The 17,782-nt window shown below is 37.1% G+C and overlaps 1 protein-coding gene across 1 annotated transcript in view; it reads right to left on the bottom strand.

Annotated features, from left to right (window-relative positions):
- The window catches only part of csmd3b (CUB and Sushi multiple domains 3b), a 434,915-nt gene that overhangs the window by 347,095 nt on the left and 70,038 nt on the right, over nucleotides 1-17,782 (bottom strand). Inside the window, 1 exon segment of the mRNA XM_028460951.1 lies at nucleotides 1,449-1,671. Coding sequence (XP_028316752.1) covers nucleotides 1,449-1,671 — 223 coding nt within the window.

Here is a 17,782-nt window from a genome sequence, read left to right as displayed (position 1 = left end):
GTATTGACTGAAAAATCAATATAGTTCTTTATATTCAGCAGTTTAATAGATTCTGCCATGTTGTGAATATTACAAATAAAAAAGTTTCAGTATAAAGTGAGCTGACCCTGAGCTGAGGACTAAGCAAGAGTTGACAAAGAAATTCTAGTGCAGACAAAGTTGTGTCGAAATCTCTTTTAAGACAAAAATCAACCAAATGTTGAGTCACAGACCTTCACACAGGTGTACTTGTTTTTCAAAGCAAATTGCAAATTGGGAGACTTAATAAACGTTTAATTGCGGGGGGTCAAATGTGAACATTGTCACAGAGAGACATCATTAGACTCAGCAATAATAATTAAATCATCTGAAGGGCATGAGGTTTAATAGCTTCTTTCTCAGTTTTGTGCTTCTTCCATGAGGGGCTCAATGCAGAAATTCAATAACTAAAGGGAAACCACACTGGTATTAATAGAGGCTTAGCAATTTGTGCTCTCCAGCAGGACAACACCCTGTTGCTACACAAGGTCATTTGTTCTGCTGCAGTAAGATTGTTTGAAACAATCAAGCCAATGCTGCTTTTCCATGATCGATGTGACTGATTTGTATACTGCACAGACCAGATTAAAGTGAGCCTTTTATTTTCTTGCTTGCTTTTTGTTTGCTTTTTCAGATATTACCGTAGATGAATCATCCCTCCATTGTATCTTATTGAATGGGTTATATTTCAGTGTAAGCGATTAGAAAGTTTGTGTTTGTATACATAAATGATAGGGTAAGCAGCGGTGAGAAAACCTTAAAATGGTATATTGAATGTATAGGGTGGCAAATTCAAAAACTCGGTCACTGTTTCATAGCTGACATATTTTGAACATTTAGCTCACTTTCCTCACATTTAGCTTATTTTTCTTTCATTTCAGACAAATTCATGTAAAAAAGCATGTTATATATATATCATTGTTAAAAATGTTAAATCTAAATGTTAAATGTAAATATAAATGTTATATCTAAATCTAAATGTTAAATCAGTCACCAAGTGTAAAGCTCAGTGTTTAGATATTATGCAAAGTAGGCAGGTCAGCAACACCTGACACCTTTCATTTACATTTAACATTTTGATATATATGTAACATTTAGATTTACATTTGCATTTAACATTTCAATTTACATTTGCATTTAACAATTCAATTTCCATTTGCATTTAACAATTCAATTTACATTTAACATTTAGATTTCATGTGTATACATTTTTAACAATGATATAGAATGTGTTGTTTTGAAATGCATTTCTGTCTCAAATGAAAGAAAAATGTGCTAAATCTGAGGGAATTGAACTCAAATTTAAAAATATCAGCTATGAAAAAGTGACCAAGTTTTTACAATCGGCTCCCCATATGAATGTAGTTTTCCTTCTAACATTTTTTTTAGTATTTTTACAGGTTTTTTTTTTTAAAAAAAAAACATCTTACCGGGTCCTGAAGTTAGCCGGGTGGGGGTGTCCATCATACAATGACAGAAAGTCGTACTCTTCTTCTATGGCGAACGACAAGAAGATGAGCTGGATTCGACTTCCTTCTTCTCCCACTATGACCCAGGTGCAGTTTGCTCCATTGGGGTAGCCGTAGGGAAAGCCAGGGGACTCTATACTGCCATTACGACCTTTCAGTGTACCCCCGCATGTGTAGATGAAACCTGGGGGAGAAAAGCAGAAAAAAATTCAACAATATGAATAATATAAACCGGGGGTGTCAAACTCCTTTTAGTTCAGGGGCCAAATACACACCAGTTGGATCTCAAGTGGGCCACAGATTTTAGGTAAGGGAAAAAACAATGATTTTAACATCATTGTTCCCTAGTTTTAAATATCGGTTTAAAATCACTTCAACATTTTTTGATTTTGTTACCAATTTTTTGTGTAATTTAGAAGAATTTTGTGGAAATGTTTAGGAAATTGCAAGATTTGTGAAAAAAATTCAGTTGTTTCCACAAATTACAATATAAACAAAGGAAAAATTAAATCATTAAATTGGTGAATTTGAAATATCTACAAGTTGATCATAATTGATATTTTTCCTCCATCATTTTTACTTTGTTCTGTGGGCCGAATTGGATGCTCTGAATGGCCGAATTTGGCCCCCGGGCATTGAGTTTGAAACATGTGATCTAAATAATCTAGATATGAGCGAATATGTAATGGGTTCAACTTTAGTCTGCTGTAAAAAGCAGATATGAAATCATTTTTAAAAGAGGAGAGAAAATAACGAAAAATTCCAACTAATAATAGCTGCTGCACAGCAATGGTCAGGGCCAGGCAATTTATGGCAAAACAAGACAGCAGCTGTTTAAGGCAGATTTCAAGTGGCTGTCAAACATGTAGTTATTAATAAAAAATAAAAAAAAATAAAAAATACACAAGTTGCATCTAGACAGCATGAATATTTCGTTATCAATGATTTACTGGATTTTATTTATAAAGCCAATTTAAAAATGAAATAAAATTGTTAAAAATGTCATTTTTACAGACCACAATTTAAAATGGTATAAAAGAAGAACTCAGTTATGAGATAATTAATGTTAGAGGCTTGCTGTTGCGACTATGGGCCTGTTTTTGCAGCTGACGCCATCTGGAATGGGACTGGACCATTTGGTGATTTTTTATTTTTTTGGCATTGGAAGAATTATTTCCTTGGAAGAAGAAGAAAGAAGAACAGGTAGGATAAAAATAGGTTCCTGGCAGCCCAACCGCTAATACACAACACATCTTGATGTCTCAATGTTTACACAATCACACAGATTTGGATCGATCGCTCAATGTTAGGGCAAGAGATGGGATCAGTTGTAGAAAAATGTGTTTGAACATTAGACCTTTTTTTTTTTCCCACTAAACTAAATCTTTAAAGATGATATCAACCAATAACCAGAGCGTTCAGCTGGATTTACCCTATGTGCCCTCATTAGAACAAACAGTTTCCTTCACTTAGCGCTTCCCAATCAATTACTGACATGTGAGTGAGCACAACAAAAGTTTTCAGTCTCTGAACAATTTCAAAAGCAGGGTCATTTGTTTGGCTTTGTTTAATAAAGATCTTTAGTCACGACCACAACAATAACTGTAATATATATGAGCGTGGATGGTATACGCATCAACTCTACACACATTACTCAGCTTCAAAGATGGCTAATTATTTCTTCAGGGAGGTGGAGGATTATACCAACTAGACCTTAATGAGCTATTGTAGGCTCTTTATTATGGCCCATCACTTGGGATAGCAGACTGGTAGGAGGGGAAGACAAAGAAATTGGATGGCAGACGAAGTGTAGATGCAATGCAAACATCTAAATCAACTCCAACAGGAATTATTAACCCTATTACAAAAAGAGAGAGAGATAATAAACCCCAGCACTACCTCAATAGCAGTGAAGGGTTTACAAGCATGGAATATAGTTACATGAAGGACAAAGTATCCGACTGCATTTCTAGGAAAATGGTATTGCTGGTAACAGGGAATTTTTGAGTTACCATAAGAGATTTTTGAAGCAATAAGATGTTAAAGCTGCAAGAGACATTTTTTTTTTATTAGATAAAGACAAATAGACAGATAAATGGAAGATTTGCAAAAAAAAATTGTTTTCATCTTTAATGTAAACACTCATTAACATTGTCAGAACAATTTTGCACTTAAATTTTTTAGTCAGTTTTTTTTTTAGAAATATTTATCATTTTTTAAAGAAAATATAAATTTTTAACTCCTGTGCGGAAACGAAATACTTATAAATTTTAAAAAAAACACGTCATAATTAAAAAAAAATGTATGTAAAAAATAAAGTAATATACAATTAAAAGGTAGATATAAGTTTTAGCGACATTTTTTAATTATTTATGTCATTTAAATATGTATGAGAACAGCGTTGATGTCACCCAATTTCTCTCAGGGATCAAAGATTTACTGAATCTGAGCAGGTTTATTGATTAAGTTTTGATTAACTTAGTTTAAATTAACCTTATTTAAATGATCCTATCTTCTGTAGCTCTGATGAAATGTTGTTAGAATGTAACATTCTAATAACATTGCTTCAATGGACTTTTATTTTCTAAACCGGAAGTTCCCACTAAAACGGTTGTACTTGAGGTAGCTTGCTGACTGTGAATGTGTAACTACAAAAGAGTTATTCTTAGTAAACCAGACACAACAGTTCGAACACTGAGCAGGTGAAGATGATTAAAGCTGATCACGTTTTCACGGAGCAGCGCTGCGCTACACGAAAAACCGACGGAGCTTCACAGGCACAGCAAAGTTAAACAGGCACTGGAGGCTCTGTAGTTAGGAGTCAGTGATGATTTACGGTGTTTTTAGACAATGTTTGTGGTGGTTTAAGATGAGTGCTACTAATAAGCGGTCCCCGGAAACATTTCCCCATAAAAAACGTTATTTGCCCCACTGTGACGGCGTTTCATGCCGATTTTGTCCATTTTTGCATTTAACCATTTTCATTGGTCGATACAGTGATTCCGTCCGCAATTCCGTTAACGCGGATTTTATAGGGCCCTAAACAATAGCGGGTGGTTGTTATTGGGTTTTTGTTTTTACACAAAAGTTTATTTATGAGGCCTATGTGATAAAAAAAAAAAAAAAAGAAAAAAAAAAAAACATTTGTTCTTCAGCAGCTTTATGTATTTTTTTTAATCATAACTGTAGAATTGTCAACTTCTACTAAATGCTCACATAGAGTAGGTCACATTGGAGTACTTTTTGCCTTTCTTTAATCTAAATAATCCTGTATATCAAGCAAACCACAGGTGCTACATGGGAACATGAAGGTCTCTGGGAGATTAGTCCGTTTTTTAGGGGTTTTTTTTCTCAAAATGATATATAAATCTGTGGTGGAAAAACTCTCTGCTGCTTCTCTTCCTCTGCAAGGGAACCAGCATCAGTACATTTAGAGAGGAGAGGAAAAACTCCCAGAGCTGGAAGAGATTTCACATCATCCTGCTCAAGGACACTGCAGAAGAGATATAAGATGATGTAATAAGTGTTTGATCCTGTCTTTTATCCTGAGGGATGATACAAATTGGAAAACACTAAACTGTTTGATTTTCCATGTGGAGTTCTAATGGTCTGATTTCAACATGTTAAATTATAGATTCTAATAGATGGGGACACAATGCAATGGCTATATGGTTGTGTTAAAGCAAACATGAACGCCAGGGGGGTCACACATGTTACCCTTGGTTTAAGTTTGATGGTTTAATGACAAAACAGCAAAAATACACACAAAAAAAAACATAAAATATTATATAAATACTGCACAAAAGGCAACACAAATACTATATATTGCACAAATTTAGTCCAAATACATTTACGATAACTCTAAATATACTCAAATATCAGAAAAAAAAAACCTCAAAATGAATCATGCAAAATAACAATAAAAATACAAAATGATTGAAACACAAAACAACCAACAACAAAAAAAAAAGTACATAATGGCCACAGTAATAAACAAAACAAAAATAAAAACACAAAATGACAAAATGGCAAAAAAAAAATGAAAATATAGAAATCGACAAATCCCTTTAATGTTGCTTGTAATAATATGTATATTGGACATTATAGTAAATTCTGAGTTCAGATATTTTGATGATGTGGCCCTTCAGATCAGATAATCACCTATTTGTGGTCCCTCGCTGTGATTAAAGCACCATCCCTGTGTTCACCTTAATAAATCCTCCTTGTAGTCCCTCTGAGGGTAATACAAGTGTTTATTGGGTGATCAGGGGGTCTTTCATTCCCCCCTGCTGTCTCTGGCCAGAAAACAGCACTTGCAACATTTCCTGCCTCCAACCCGGTGGCAGTCTCGCAGCTCTGTTCTCGTGACAACACGTACTGCTTTACGACAGCCCAATACACAGTAAAGGTGCGTTCACACCAAACGTGACTGTCGCGACTGCAGTCGCTTCAATCGCCCGTGATGAGTCGCTTGAACACAGTGGTGCATTTTGGTCACTTTATCGCTCCAGTGACGCCATTACCAGGGAACACGTGTGTGTGGGTGCAGCAGGGTGACAGGGGAGACAACTGGCTGATCACTTTCCTTATCATAAACAGCACAGTTCTTACGGTATAAACGGTCAACTTACTGAGTTCACTCAGAATGTATACGCTTATTCAAGATAAACCGCTTTGATTTTGCCGCGGTACGTTTAGGAAGCCTCCTGCTGCCCGTCTCACTGTAGCGGGAGAGAGGAGCTGCTGCCTCGGGGTGCGGAGTGTTTACGACAGTGACAAAACCAAAAGGGACCTTTAGGGGGAGTGCTAAGCAAAAGTTACTTTGTTCTGCTTTGAAAGTAGGCCATGCAAAACCAGTTTTATGAGCTAAAAAAATACTATTTGGAAAAGGGCTTTTAAGCAGCTCATTGAGTTCTCTCAGTGCAGTTTGAGGCTGTGGCTTTAAAATAAAGTTTTCAATGGACGATGTGTTTAATTGCTCATTTTGAAGCCCTTGAACAGTCAGGTTTTAATTGATCTCCTCGGAGCCCAAATCAGGATGATCATCCTGCTGTCTTTCATGTTTATAAGCCTCGTTACATTTCCCCAGCAGTCAGGGCCACGGGGACAACAGGGCAAGGCTGCCAAACACTTTTCTAACCAATTACTCAACACAAATCCAACTAAAATATATACATATTTTTTTAAAAACCCTCTGTGGTTTGACGTGTGTGTGCTGCATGTGTTTTGTCTCAGTGAGCGAATTCATTCAACCTTCATTTACTCGGGCATTTCTAAGACCATCATTGTGAAAGATATAACAATCAATGGCAGTCTGGGCTGCAATTAAGGGCTCAGATCTCTGTCCTTTCACAACCAATCAGGAACAAAGTGTTGAGAAATCCAGAAGGGACAAGCGGGGAGACGTTAGAACATCCAAACATGCCAATACACACATATCGACTGACAAACAGTGACACAGATTGCTTTCCCTTTTCCTTCTGGTAATAACAAACCCACTAAATTAACATGTTGGCACTGCTCAGAGGAGAGAGGCTTGTGTGGGCCAAACAATAATAAAGTTTTAACTTCAGAAGTGGATTTATTTTCAAAAAGACGTGGTTCACATGAGGACAACACATATTTGCACTTGCAAAAGCAAATGTTGACACTTGGAACCACTTTATGTTCAGGTCAAAGGGTGACGAAGATTTAAACTTAAATTCAAGGGACATTAAAACCACTTCTGCTTTTATAAAACAATCTATTATAGATATGAGAAAAGGAACACAATTTACAGTTAGCCTGTCAGCCTTTCCTAGACCACAGCAGATGAATTATAACCAAATGTAAGCTACATTAGCAAAGGCACAATCTGACCTCTAAATACTAACAGTGAGAGTCCCTTGTCATTTTAATGTGGATGTTTTACACTCAAAATATATCTTTATTTGATTCAAAGCCCATTTGTTTATCCTACACAGCATCAAGTTTTGTTTTAACAAAGTGTTTGAGTGTGTGGTGAGGGAGTGGCTGTATATTTGTCCTCTGAACGAGGGCTTTTTCTCCAACACTTTGAATATCCCATGATTAAAGAGCATTCAAAATCATTGACAGAGAGAATAACCAAAGAGAAAAGGACACATTTTGTACCATCCACCATAATTGTGGTAGGAAAAGATGAATTTTAACTCGTCCCGCTGACAAAACATAGGCCCAAGAAGAAGAAAAGGATTTATGGGATAAAGCAAAAGAGAGAAAGTTTAAGAAAAATAAAGAAAGAGAATTCTAATTATGCACAGTAACACGGAAACACGCCTTCACACACAAACATGCTGGCTGACAGTGTAACCCATTAAGTTATAATTGTATCATGAATATCTTAATTCTAGACTGAAAACATATATTATTTTAACCCTTTGTTGCCTACTACAGATCAAGTCCACCACAGTATATCCTCTTTCCTTTTTGTCCTAAACTAACACTTGTTTTTTTTTTTAAAGATTTTCTTTTTGAGTATTACAAATATGTTGAAAAGTGAATATAACCCAATCACAATAAATCTGAAAAATAATTCTTTGACATTGTTTTGACAAAATTACATCTCTAGGCTGCATTTTGTTTGTAAAATTTCTACAAACCATTTAAAAATTTAAGAAAAACATACATAAAATGAATTTTGCAACCCAAGCCCTTCCACTTCAACCATTTTTACATTAAGTTTTGCTTTTTCTTATTTGTGTCAGGATATGGTGAGGAGGATCCAGATACAGAGAGAGGGAGGTGGCATGGGTACATTCGAACTAAAGTCCATCCTAGGACCAAAAAACATAATCAAAAACAGAAACCAAAATGTAAAACACAGATGAGGAGAGGGAAGACAGCATAGAGCCAATGATCCAAGAACCACTCCTTTACAGAGCGAGGGAAGGTAATAAGGAAATGAGGAACACATGAGGGAAAACAGGAAGAAGCCGAGTAATCACTCTCGCAAAACATGACTTAAGTCCTATTCGCACGGGATTAGTTTTACCTAGGCACCATGTGCGATTTGTAATAATTACAGAAAATGTCAGTAATTTGGAAAGTAAAAATTCACCCACAAATTACCTACTATATTTTGCTGAACTCTGGGGTCCTGTGATAATACTAAACCAATGCTAATAGGCATCTCTGTGCTTTGGAGAGAAATGGGCGGGATCTGATGAGTGATTACGCTTTGTTTTGTTTCAGGTGTCACGGTCTGAGTTTATCTCGTACTGAGATCGATTATGAGCATATATGCGCGCATGCAACCAATAACCCAAACCTAATGCAATAAATTGATAAAATGTCTGTTCACTTTTAAAACAAAAATAAACAAAACTGAATAATATTTTTTTTTTTTTTTTTAGCAAAAAATCATTTTCCCGTAGTGCACATGCACATATATGCTCATAATCGAATACCAACTAAAAGACTAACAGAATACAAAACCCACCCACTTCGAAAATCTTGACAATTTTCTTTCAGTTCCAATATATATTTACATTTGTAAATAGCCAATAGGAATAATTACTTGGACCAATAACAATATCACAAACTTTATGTATACTGGAAGCTTATTATTGAAATTAATTACAATTTCAAATCACTTAAGGATCGTTGAGGTGTAGCATTAAAACTCAAAAGTGGGTTTAATATTAGTGCAGATTGATGATGACCCGCGCTGCAGCACATCAAGTACACAATAATTAAAAACATTTGCAAGGTTATTGTTTAGACTGAGTGGGAATTCACTTCCAGGCAAGTCTTTATCCTCTGAAGACTTATATGGAGATGCTAATTGGCAAATCGTAAAAGATTTGCGGTTGAATCGGCTTCCTCCCAAGTGTTAGTAAATACACTACCGGTCAAAAGTTTTAGAACACCACACTTTTTCCAGTTTTTTACTGAAAATTATTAAGTTTATTGTGTCATTGTACTCTGAAATGAAAGCATAGAACAAATAAGCAATTTGAGTTGAAAAAAAAACCAATACTGTTTACCTGAAGCGCATGAGGGTCTGGTACCACAGTGTGTTCCAATACTGCTTTTATGCAGACAAAGGGGGTTGAACACCTGCAGGAATTAGTAGCACTAGTTTCAAGGCTGATTCAACCTTCATTGCTGCAGAACAGCTTTAAATTGTTCATGTTCACTGTAAAAGGCCTATTTGTATAATTCTAAAATGAACATTATTTTTCAGTTTTGGGTAACCAAACCTTTTTTTTTTTTTTTTTTTTTTTCCTCTGGCAGTTTAGTACTTACTTTTGTACCATTTCAAGCTATTCATTGGACTTGCACGACTTGAATTGCAATAAATAACTGGAAAAATGAGGGTGTTCTAAAACTTTTGACTGGTAGTGTACAGGTATATACTAATGAGACGTAGGGTTTATCACAAAAACACAAAACCACACAAAAAAGAAGCTTAAAAGGCAGCTGTAGTGGATTTTAACTGCAAGCTCTATTAATATATATGTATATATAAAGATCATATATAATTCTAGATATTTTGTCTGGTCAACTAGCAGACACAGTGGTCCCCATGTTAACCACCTCAGACAATGGCAGTAACGATGTTCCATTGCGTCTCTAAATTGCCCATAGGAGTGAATGAGTGAGTGAGTGGTTGTCTGTCTGTGTTGCCCTGTGATGGACTGGTGCCCTGTCCAGGGTGTACCCCCGCCCAGCGCCCTATGAGAGCCGGAGATTGGCACCGGCAGACCCCCGCGACCCTAATAAACGGGAATAAGCGGGTATGAAAATGGATGCATGGATGGATGTTCCATTGCATTTAGCTGTACCAGTTACTAGGGCTGAACAATTTTGGAAAATAATCAAAATGCACTTTTTGTTCCTCAATATTGCAATTTAATATGAATCAATCTGTTTCATAATAAACAATTGTAGATTTATTTAAACTTTAAATAAATATAAAATATACATTTTAAAGCACAGATTACAACAATAAAGCAAACAAATCTGTGGACATGTGGGCTGCACTTCTTAAACACTCTCTAAACTTAACAGGACAGTACAAGACAAGACAAGACAAGAATAGAATAAAAACTGCAGCCTTTGCGATTAGAAAATCGTGTTTTATATCACAATAATATCGCAAATGCAATTAATCGTTCAGCCTACCAGTTACTACCAGTTTTCCTCCTCAAACAAGCTTTAATGTCCTTCCAGAATCGTCCTCTGGAAAGTCCACTCTCTCTCCTACTCACCAGTGTCACGTCCCGTATGTAGACTCATCCCAGCTAGCTCAAGCACACATCCTTGTGTTATTTGTAGTAATAAATAATATATTTAGGAAAGCATCAACAAAAGTGCAACAAAAATGTAAAAAAAAAAAAAAAAAAAGAAAATCTGAGAAATCCAATGGGAGCCAATGTAAGTCAACAAGTTGGCATCACCACTTCCTCCTTCCTCTCTCTGCTGTTACGCCTGATTCAAATCAGCAATCAGGTGGATTGGGAGGAGGAAGCATAAAATCAACATCAACCAGCAGCAGATGTGGGGAGAGGTTTTTCCTGATATTTTCTAAATTTGTTATTTCAGTTTAGACTGGAGATTACTGGAAGTCCTGTTTTTATTAGGATTAGTATTATTAGTGTTTCAGCATTTCTGTTGTTCCAAGGGTGAACGCTGGGTTACTTTTTAGCCAGGTTCACCAGCCCCGTTTGGTTCTTTGAGTTGATTTTCTTTCCGTTTCTACTTTTCAGGTCCTTTAATTCAAGTAAACACTAAATTAACAGTTCTTGTGTGGTGTCCTTCATATGTTGGGGCACCGTCAAGCTTTTGACTACATCCTAGATAGCCAAAACATCTGGCCAAACATGGCTGCTTCCCATAGATTGTATTTGAAGCTATATAAAGGTGCAAAAAAGTGTCACAATGTGTTTAAACAAAATGTGCACATATTCTTAACATTATGTTAAAGAAATCTCTTCTACGGGTACTCTTTAAAGACAAAGCCTCACAGAGAAAGAAAATCTGCTTGATGATTTTAGGGGATTTAATGAGCCAAAATATCCAATATAACATTGATCTCCTTTTCCAAAGAACTATCTCATCTTTAAATGTCTCTGTAATATACAAAACAGAGGAGCAAAACTGGAGCTTAACAAGTGACTATTCTCATGATAATTTAGATTATGTTGCTGTATTTGTTTTAGGCTTTCATTAAAGTATTTCACAAAATGAAATTTAGACCTCTCGAGAGACTCTGCTCATAAGTATTAAAACCCTCTCTTTTTGTCTTGTTAAATTCAATATCCCTTAAATTAGCTTCTTGTTTCTATTTCATAAAGTAAATATACCCAAAACTGTTGCCCAGAGTCTACCTGTCTTTATTTGTAAGGGAATGTATTCTTGTGAGATATAGATGTTTAAATCTGTGTATATCCTTTGAGATAAAACAGTACCCTTCTCCCTGTAGACAATACATTTCACAACTCAAAAACTGAGAAAATTACACTTTCACGCAGTTTCAATTTTTTCTGGCTTGCTTTCAGTTTTTTCGTTTGCCAAAACTTCTTGTATCCTCATCCCTTCCTCTGCCTCTCTAGCTCTCTGGGGACCCCACTGAGTTAACACCGAGACAAACCATAAACACTGAATAGTGACCAAAGGGAGAGCGGAGTGGCAGCGTCAGACATGAAGCGAAGGAAGCTGTGAAAGCAGAGTCGCTACAAAGCGGGACTGCTTAAAAGAGTAAGCATGTTTAAAATCGTCCCTTTGGTTCCTGCTGTCGGGAGCGCTTGCCAGCCAAGAATTAGACTGCTCCACTCTGCCACTGACAGTCAGCTTGCAGTCTAGACTATACCCTGGAGTAATTGAGGCTAAATAAGGGAAATGCCTATAGAGACAGTGAAGAACCACACCGGGCTGAAAATCAATTTATTTCACTGTCAGTCAGTTGCAGAAGGGGACACTGGAGGCAAGATAGGAGAGATAAGATAAAGGACAAAAAGTGACCAAAAAAGGGGACACGGTTAGGAATTAAGAAAATAAAGCAAGAAAACGATTTGAGAAGATGATTTCTTTATAGGTGGCAGAGATCACATTAACCATTAACACAAACAGCCAATGAAAAAGACTTAAAGCAGGGATGTCAAACTCATTTTAGTTCAGGGGCCACATGAGGACCAGTTGGAGCTTTAGTGGGCCACAGCTTTTGGGTGGGAAAAAGAGCAAATTCAACATTAATGTGCCCTGGTTTGCACTTCCAAGTATATAAATGATAAAGTATGTGAGAATATCAGTCCCTGCAGGACAGTGCACCCCAAATAATGACTGACTGTGGATATTTCACACTGGACCTCAAGCAGCTTGGGTTCAGTTCTGTTCCTCACCTGTCTTCCTCCAAACCCTTGGACCTTGATTCCCGAATGAACGGCACACTTCACTGTCATTAGAAAAGAGGAATAAATACTTGAAATTGTTTAAATTGTGGGCCCTGAATCTATAATCTATGAAAGTTTAACTTTTTGAATGGAATTATGGAAATTAAACAACTTCTCCATGATATTCAAATTTTTTGGAAAGGGTCTGTATATACAACTGAATTAGGTGTTAATTTACAAAATTTTACTTTTGAGTTTGACATGTGACTTGAAGGTAAAACTTCCTTAAAGTGAACAATGTAGGTGGAAGACCTCTTTAAGTTACTCACAAATCTTAAATTAGGCATAAACTAAACATCATGTGTCCAGTCATATGTGTCATTTTTTTAAGCCAACACCATGTACTTATAGAGTTTACTGTGCTATACCTTGTAGCTATAAATAGTCTTCAGCCTATAGCAGAGGATACTTCACAGTAAAGTAAAATTAATGTGAGCTAATAAGCCAGACATTTTTAGCATCCCAACTTGTCTGGGAAGAGAAATAGACATAAGAAGAGGCGTTTTACTGCATTGCCAAAAGAGCAACAACAACAACACCCAAAACAGAAGCCAACATTAAATTACGCATATTAAGCAGAATCACAGACAGGTCCATGAAAAACTGATCATCTGTATATGAGTAGAAAAGAATACCGGCCACAGCCACACTTGTGTGATTTAGTCCAATGGATGTCTCTTCACAGCTTAAATTGTTTAAAGGTCTTGGGTTTATGTCTTTATTACACTCATCGAGGTAAGCTATATCTGTAGCCAATCTGTACAAATTACAGCTCCAGTGTTGAAACACACTATCATGTTACTACAATGGTGCAGATCGGTTTTTACGAGATTTTCAAGACCAAGACTTGCCCGGAACCAAGAAAAAAAGAATAGAAGAAATCATTTTGGGAGTCGAAACTGAGTCAAGACCATGACAGAGACAAGACCAAGACCATAAAAATCTATTTTAAAAACTACGATAAGGTTGAAAAGTTAAAGAGCATTCTCTCTTGACTTTTAGTTTGATTTTAAATACATTTGCCAGACAAAAACAAGGTGTCTGTAACTCTTTTGCAGCACAACATGCAAAAATATCAAATATTGACAAAATTGTTTGAAGAAATTATTGTCAAAATGTAATCCTTGTATGTATTTAAAAGCCACTGATAAGTCCAGAATGATTTCAAATATTTGAAAATAAGATGTTAACTTGTCAGGTGAATGAGGCCTAAAGTAAGTTTTCAGAGGAATTTCTGACTAGAAATAAGACACATGAGGATTTCCAGGGAGGCAGAACCATTAAGAGCCAATGGCATGTTTTAATATAGTAATTAACCAGGAACAGTTGCAAGTACTTCTCATTTTCATCATATTTAATGAAGTTAAATAATAGCAGATGCTGGTCTTAACTGGTCTTGAAGGAAGATTCCGTGTCCAGCAAGTCTGAGACCAAGAGCAAACCCAGTAAAAATACTCTCAAGCCCGAGACAAGACCATGACCTTCAAAATGTGGTCTCAAGCCCAAGAGTGGTCTTGAGTACAACAATGTTTTTATGAAACAATGTATGCAAGTTTAAATAAATAAACAAACTGAAAAGTTACTCACCATAGTTAGCACTGTTGTCAGTCTATGGGGTGTTTGTTTGTTTGTTTGCCAACCCATTTCAGGTTGACAAAGTGTCGTCCTGTCTAATGTTGTCAAAGTTGTGCAGAAGGTGGGAATTATTGGGTCAGACGTGGCTTTTAAAGCAAACCCAGGTGTGAGTCAGGGGAGTAGAATGGGAGATGAATGTCACTGACCAGTGCAATGCTGAGGGATTGTACACAAAGAGATTTACCACATAGCTGCATCGGGGAGTTATGGCTTGGATTCTGTTTACTAGCTCGCACAAGTATTGTAAGAACAGGGGAAACGGAAGAGAACAAATATCACGGGATGTTTGTGCCTCGTAAAAAAAAAAAAAAAAGCTAATACAAGCCCTGGGTAAATATAAGCTTTGCACATAACTTAAAGAAAGCATGTCAATTGGAATCAAAGCAGGATGAATGAGTCCTGTGAACTTCATGGAAACCATCAGTATTCCACGCACTTTGTCAGTTGTACAAAAACAGCTTTACTGTGGAAGCAATTTAAATTCTAAAGGGCTTTTATCCCCTCCCAGAAAAAAATTATATGTGGCTTCTATGAATATTACCACTGCATTTCAATTCATTGTTACTTTCACCGTGATGCCATTTCACCTTAATGCTTTTTCATTTTAAATGTGATTAGCTTCTCAAAGTCAAGATGCATATCCTCAGCTGACTTTGGTATTCCTTACGAGTGTCCTTTGCCTTTATTGATTGACAGTGGTGCTCTGGTTCCTGTAAGTACTGATAAAAACTGGCTAACCTGAACCGGTTTGTAATTTCAAACCTGGAAACATCAGAACAGCCTGGATACAGACTGTATCTTTGTCTCCATCTTCCTTATGTAAGTTTCTCCATCAGCCGGACACCGCCCCACGCACACCGGTTCACCCGTCCTCCGTCCGTCCCGACCCCGGCCGGCGCGCCGACTCGCTGACAATGGCAAAGAGGCCAGGGAGTAGTGGAGGGCGGCGGCGTGAGCTCAGCCTGACAGACCTAGCCCTCAGAGCACCGATCTCTCCTGAACAAGACTAACGTGGTGATTTAATACCTTTAAGCTGTTTGTTTCCTTCTATTACAAACTGGCTGACTTTTACTGTATTACTTTATAAAGGCTGCCACAGCGCGCTCTCTCTCTCTCTGACAACATTTCTCAGTGTCTTTGCCATGATGAATGAGTGTGCATCATGACAAAATGACTGATCAGAATGACTCAGTGGGAGCGCGAACGATTTAATGTAAACAGTTTCATTGGTCCACCTGGTCTAATGTGACGGAGCTCAATTTTTCAAGTACCCCTCTCTGGAGCCCGCGGAACGGCTGATGGGCGGCGTCAGCTACGTCTGTCTTTCACGAAGCCTGTGTGGCTCATTAGTTCCTGCTGCTTCTTTATCTAATGCGCTGAGCTGCAAAACGTCCACATGTGTGACGGTGGCCGGTGAAGCAATTTTTCAATGTAACCTCAAATTTAGCCAGGAAGTGGAGGCGCCAGTGGTTAGGGTTAGTAAAAAAGGAAGGTAGTTATTGCAAAGTTCCCCAAATTTGCCAGAAAAGTGGAGGCGGTAGCGGTTAGGGTTAGTAAAAAAGAAAGGTAAGTATTGCAAAGTTCCAAATTTGCCCGAACAGTGGAGACGGTAGCGGTTGAGGTTAGTGGAAAGGTTAATGTCCATGTATGAGATACAACCATCTTAACTCAAGACGATCAAAGGCTGTTCCTCAATGGATGTTACACGCTGGGGGTGGGGCCAGACATCCTACCCGGTCTTTTGTCCTACCCCGCCCCATTCCGCGTTCCGCAGCGAGGACCCTCTCCAATTTTTGGCGGCATGAAGTATGAAAACCGGAAAAATCCACAAATTTGTCGCGTCATTTTTTAAGCCGCAGGGTTCAAAGCATAGGAAAGAAGTAGCGGCTTATTGACCGGAAATTACAATAATGTTGATTCCAAAAATTTGCTTTGGCGTGTCGTTTAATGTTGTAAATTCATGATTAAGTCAAGCCAGCGACCGCTTTCTGGTTCATTTTTGCTGCAGTACCAAGAATTGCGCAACAGAAGAAGAACCAACCTAAAGTTTCAAAAGTTTGGGATAATTTTACTGAAAGCTTATACTACACACCTGAAGTAGAACTAACATCTGTGACATGAAAATCACATTGATATTTTAGAATCAAAGCAGCACAAAACTTTTTTATATATACAAAAAAATGTCAATAACATTTCAACATGGTTTCACTGCAGGAAAACTGATTTTTTTTTTTTTTTTTTACCGATGGTGTGTGCCTAAAAATGGTGAAAGTTTTACTTTTACTTACCAATGTTTTTGTGAGAGAAATGTTTTCATCAGATAAGTGAGGTTGTTGCTAGCAGCATTGGGTAGGTTAAGGAATGCTACATGCCCAACATGCTTTACCTCCAACATGGAGGTTTTGTTTTTGTATTCATTAATTAATTTGTCTGTGAACATTCAAACGACTCAAAAACTGATCGACAGATTATCAAGACATTTTTGGGAAATATCCAAAATGGGATAAGCAACAAGTGATTAGACTCTGAGGATGATTCAGATCAATATTGCAAATCTGTCTCAGCTTTCATAATTTCAAAATTCCTTTTTCTCATTATTTCAAAAATGTATACCTCGATTCGTAATTGACTGATGAAATTTGACCTGAACATGCAGGGTTGCGGATCTGGAAGAAAAAACTGTTACACTGTTACAGATAAACGGATCATCCAAAATATCTTTGTAGCATTTAGGCGACAATACAATAGGCATGGCCGAGGTCTGCACTCTCTGAGTGCCTTCTAGTTTTAGTAATGCTAATGCTTCTAATGGGGAATAATGGAATTTCCTTCTTTCAAAAACATTTCTTATAATCAGAGTTGGGAGAACAGGGTGCAATCTCATTTATTCACATTACTTTTAGGACTGGGACTGGGGAGATCACATTTCTGTAATAATTACGTCTCATAAAAGAAAGCCGTCCCAAATTCTTTGAGATTTATTTATTTATTTATTGCACTCTACTATAATCTATTCCATTCTTTTTCATCCTATTCTATTCTTCATAAAATTACAGTGCGTTGCTTGTTGGGAGTGGATGCATTCTCAAAACACACATATACAATTATTACCGATAATAATAGCAAGGTCAATTTCAATGGGACCACACTGGCTTTATTGACAGCTAACTAAATGGTAGCCCAAACGACACCAAGCACTGCATGACAACAGCTCAGAAATGGGAAGACAGAAGCCGAGTGGGCAGC

This window comes from Gouania willdenowi, chromosome 11 (genome assembly GCF_900634775.1).
Source record: "Gouania willdenowi chromosome 11, fGouWil2.1, whole genome shotgun sequence".
Lineage (NCBI taxonomy): Eukaryota > Metazoa > Chordata > Actinopteri > Blenniiformes > Gobiesocidae > Gouania > Gouania willdenowi.
This window is presented reverse-complemented; position numbering and strand designations above follow the sequence as displayed.